This window comes from Anneissia japonica, unplaced genomic scaffold (genome assembly GCF_011630105.1).
Source record: "Anneissia japonica isolate Jap-2015-1 unplaced genomic scaffold, ASM1163010v1 scaffold275_len1219475_cov178, whole genome shotgun sequence".
NCBI lineage: Eukaryota > Metazoa > Echinodermata > Crinoidea > Comatulida > Comatulidae > Anneissia > Anneissia japonica.
The window spans coordinates 1,213,443-1,218,787 of NW_022752912.1; the positions used below are offsets into that span (position 1 = coordinate 1,213,443).

A 5,345-nucleotide genomic window follows, 5' to 3' on the forward strand; every position below is an offset into this window, starting at 1 on the left:
TACAACAGCTTTTTGTGAAATAAAATTTGATAGCTAGACAGTGTTACAATGGGGAGATCTTTTGATGACGTATTTGGCAGTACAACCAGGGCATGGGCAACCCCTGCTCTTTGTAGAAAAGTGTAGGGGTTTAACGTCTCATCAGACAGAGAGAGGGAGAGCAATGGTGAATCGATTTCCCTTATAAACACTTCACACGCTAGTCAATATTGATTTTGCGTACGCTAACAGTCAAACATAGGCTTAATGAATTTTTTTTCTGTGGAACTAGGAGGTGCACTTGCACTTTTGTATGAGTTATGGAGAGTGTTGGAGACATTTTGATGCAAACAAAATACAATTCACACGGAGAAGAAAATCAAAGCACCTATATAGGCGTTTAGATTACTGGATGGTTACTAAAAATGCTGTTAATTTTGATGAAATGCTATCATATGATATTACACCAGCCATCTTAACAGATCATCAAGCAGTGTCAATAAAACTCACTACACATGGAAGTCGGAGAGGCACAGGCAAATAGTTCCGGTGGTGGAACAAGTCTTCATGGTTAAGGACTTTAAACCGTAGGCCCATAAAGACTAGACTATACTATACTATAAAGAACCGTACACTCTTGGAGAAGAGTAGTGGTTACTCCGGTGTACTAGTCCATTCAGTCCCCTGTCGTTTAATGGATATGCCACGTAGGATACTGATTAAGTTCACTGATTGGCATATCCATGGCGCACGTGCCTATAGAAATGAGATGAAAAAAAAATCCATGTTATAGTTGTATCATATTTACATTGCAAATAATTGTTATAATTAATTGTGTATATCAGTTCGTTTTTAGGTCAATTAATACAAAAAGAGAAAAGAATCAATTCCATCATAGTATGACTACGTGCTAAAACTATTAAGTGAACAATTTAGAGTCCCCATGTAAGCCCCATAGACTCATAACAGAAGCCCTCATTCCTTTACCTACAATTTAAACAAAATAACAGCAGGATATATTTATACAATATACGATATATAAACTGTATCACGTAATGTCATCGATATCATTTAGACTAAATATTGGTGAGAAGGCCAATAAAAGAATTATCGCAATTATTTTGGCAACCTATAGTAGCAATTATTAATTATGCATTAGCATTGTAGTAAATGAATTGATATAAAATGACCAGGTTTCACGACAACTCAAGAATAAAGTTAAAATAGTATTCGTCTCCTCAAAGAAGATCCTTTCATCTTCTCGTTGTAAATTTCGTCGAATATCTCATTTTGAGCAACGGTAAACTGTGTCTTCCAATCACCGACAACACCTACAATGAAGAGATATAAAAAGAAGATGATAAACATTATAATTTCAGGTACACGAAAAAAGCAAGCTGAGCAACCGAAATACGCGTATTTGATGCGCGCTGAGGCTACGCCCTCCAGTACAGCCAATTACAGGTTAGGGTTAAAATCAGGCTGTTTACATTTCCAAATGAATGTGAGCAACTGTACTCACAGAAATAGCCAGTCATGTACCTGTACGCTTATTAGTACACCTACCTGACCCTTATAAATTCTTTACCGGTACTTGCCCAAATCGACGTATCATATTTTGAAAAAGCTATGTATTTATTTTTTTTTAATCAGAAAATGAATGACTAAATTAACTGAACATACCTTTTCTCAAAATGGTAAACTTCTGATTTGGATCACCTCTGGCGGCTACTTTAGGAAGGTTTCCAAGCTGTTTAATGCCGACCGGTAACTTATCAGTAAATTTCGATTTCATGTTGGAAAATGTTGTATTATTCACAATTAGGTCAACTTGTTCATCCGTCAGGCGACGAGAAACGAAATCACAAAGCTGAATAACACATCCTTTATGATCCTAAAATTTAAGAGCGTAATAACACAACAATGAAGATTTTTGTTCGTTATCGGAGGAGTGATGATTACAGTAGTTGTTAAGTACAACGGGTTCAGCCGAGGGGGCGTGGCTTGTATGGTGACGTCATGTATAATTATACCGTCACACATACGGCGGTGTGACGGACGATCGGGCCCACGAGTCGATCGAATCCATTTAGCAGACGATCATAGGTCCCTCTAGGTACGTTGAACCAGGAGGCTTCTTCAGTAGTAGTCTCAGACCACCTAGACTAATGCCTCCAGCAACCCGCAGCAGTCTGTCTAGGCCTCATTTAGGCCTAGGCCTACGTTAAGTTGCCTATGCAGAATCTGTTGTAAGACCCTGGCTTAGACTACATCTGCACTATAATTATTATTTAATACACTTTTACTCAATACATTACAATACATTACAGAGAAAAGTGAAATAAATATTATTAACATTCCATTCTCTTTTTCTGGAATATAGCCGGCGATTTTGTTTCAAAGCAGTGAAACACTAAAAATAAATAAATCTTAACTTCAGCAGTCATGTTGTAAAAGTTGTAATTTTAAATTATGCTGTGTGATTACAGACATGGGGCCCACTCTTTGTAGATAGGAGATAGATGAACTATAGCTGGATGCATGATGTCAACATACAAAGCCACGCCCCCTCGGCTACCCGTTGTATTTAGCAACTACCAGTAATAATACCGGTATGTCGCATACTTACGAGCTTCATTTCTTCGTAAGTTAGGAACAAGAAATTCTTCGCATCACGGTGTTCATAGTATTTCAAGTTGTGATCAAACCAAGATCCATACATCACTGAAATAATGATAAAACCAATCTACAGTACTATATTTCCGTCATAAGGAATATGAAGATGAATAACAGATCATGTGCTCAAGCATTTTTTCCCCCAAATTTAAGCTTCAGGTTGAAATCAATCCAAGATCCACACATCACTGAAATAATGATGAAACTAATCTCTACTTTTTCCATAGGGATACGGAAATGATTTTGAACAGAATAATAACAGATCACAATTTCGGCTTCCATTTTCCATGATCATCTTCACTGTAAAAGTTTTAATTTTTAGAAATAAGTGTCTATTTATTCCCATTTTCAAAATTTCTTAAATATTATCTTAATCGAACTATTTATTATATTCTTTTTTATTTTTGTGTGTTTTTGTTGCCGTTTGACTGTTAGTTTCATTCTGCTAATTGTTTATGTTTTTGTGTCGTTGATTTTGTTATTTCTACCTTCTTGAATAAGATGAATAGATAAAGGGACATTTATTTATGCCAGCAAAAATGTAAATATTAGGAGCTCTGGTACCGATGACAATAATGATAATAATGACGATAATAATAATGATGTCAATATTGAAGACTATACAGTAATGACGATAATGATAATGATTACCATAATGATTATAATAATTACGACGATGACGAAAATTATGACTGATAGTAATGGTGATAGTCCTATAATGGTAATGATTTTGATAATACAAATATTATTTTACTAAAACATTTACGGTCAAATATATGAATATTATTACTGGTCTTAACAACATGAAATATTATATACTGCGTTCTACTCACTGTCAGGTTTTAAATATGCTGCTAGAAAGTTATCCCATTTCTCATACTCCTCCAGGAATCGTCGCTCTTTTATAAAATGCCATAAGGAAACTGCCGTATCTTTTGGATTTCGCCCAACGTACACAACCTACATCGATAAATAATGAGAATAGGCCTATTCATAATAACATGAAATAATGATCTCGCTTTATTATTGACTGAACGGCTGCAATGAAACTAATTTCGTTTATATTGTTGATAATGACATTGAACCAAGGACTTATAACTGTTACAAGTAACAGTTATAAGTCCTTGATTGAACTATTAAATTATGACGTATGTAAATTAGCAATTTTTTTACTACGCCGTCACGTAATTACGCATACGCACTTCAAAGTAGGAGACTCAGCAAGTGTAAACGCGACTTTATAAAGACGATGGCCGGCTCACCTTTCCTTTACCCTCAAACACTTCTTTTGGTAGGATATCCACGGGAACATGAGTCATCATGACTCGGCTTATCTGTCGGGAAGCTGTCACATTTTTTGAAAAAAATTGAAGAATTCTAAATGAGGAGTATGATCATATTCCTTAACCTTTTGCAGGTCTCCCCCACAAACAATATTCTTCATAATTTCTGTCGTCCAATGGGTTCCTGAAACAAAATGGATACACAATACAATTCAATTTTAGGAAAACGAACAAAATATTGCTTCATCGAATAACAATTACGATTAGTCATCCTTGTCATCATCATCATCAATGGTTATGAGTCTCCAAATGAGCCTACCTCACTATTACCAGTGCAGCAGTTGTTCGAATCTCAATTACTTAGGGTATGTTCTGTTGTACCAACAGACACAGTAAGTCTAGTTATTATTATTATTATTATTATTATTATTATTATTATTATTAATAATAATAATAATAATAATAATAATAATAATAATAATAATAATAATATTATTATTATTATTATTATCTAAAAGTAGGGACAAAATATGACAGAACTAAATGGATTATTGATACGCTATACTCTAATCTATACTCAGTCTTGATTCTGTTTTAGAGGTCTTTAACCTGTTTTACAAATTTGTTTTTTGCTTATATTATTAATTGTAGTTAAAGTAGTCCGGCAGCTTAGCAGATGGATGTGGACGTTCCGGACAAAAGCACCAATTTTTTTTTACATGCTCCTAATGGTCATAGCATTCAATTTTTGGTAGGAACCACCTCATCCGAGGTCAGTATAGCAGCCATCTTGGATTTCAAAATGGCCGCCTAATAAAACCTATGTTTATCTATATCTCCGCTTCTAAACCACTTGGAATTATAATTCTAATGTCTGAAACTATTTTTATATGGTCAAGGAAAACCATCATACTATTTTTGACCTGGTCAGATTGCCACAAATAGGTAATTTAAGGTCACTTAATGTCAAATATTGTATGGTATCTTAAAAATTACATAATTGTCATATTTTACATTAGAACCATACCCTCTCAGAATTCAAAATCTTTACTATGAACCACAATATTTTATTCGAGGTCATTCTGGCGGCCATCTTGGATTTCAAAATTGCTGCCACGCAAAACCTATATTTATCAATATATCGGTTTTTAAACCACTTTAATGAGAATTATGATACCTAAAATTATATTTCATGGTCAAGGATTTATAACACTTGACATGGTCGGATGGTCATTAAGATCATAAAAGGTCATTTAAGGTCATTCAATATATATACCATACCATTACCAGTTTTTACCTGGTCAGATTGCCACAAATAGGTCATTCAAGATCAAATATTGTATAGTATTTTAAAAATTACGTAACTCATGTATTACATTAGAACATTAGAATCATATCCATACTCTC

General features: G+C 34.3%; 1 protein-coding gene across 1 annotated transcript; it reads right to left on the reverse strand.

Annotated features, from left to right (window-relative positions):
* On the reverse strand, window positions 1–4,176 carry LOC117122445 (sulfotransferase 2B1-like). Its single transcript, XM_033268018.1, has 5 exons — window positions 3,918–4,176; window positions 3,489–3,615; window positions 2,609–2,703; window positions 1,663–1,873; window positions 1–1,310 (listed from the first exon to the last, which is right to left on the reverse strand). The coding sequence occupies exons 1-5, from the start codon at window positions 3,975–3,977 to the stop codon at window positions 1,198–1,200; spliced, it is 606 nt and encodes a 201-aa protein (XP_033123909.1). The 5' UTR covers window positions 3,978–4,176; the 3' UTR covers window positions 1–1,197.
* Window positions 4,177–5,345: the final 1,169 nt, after the last annotated feature.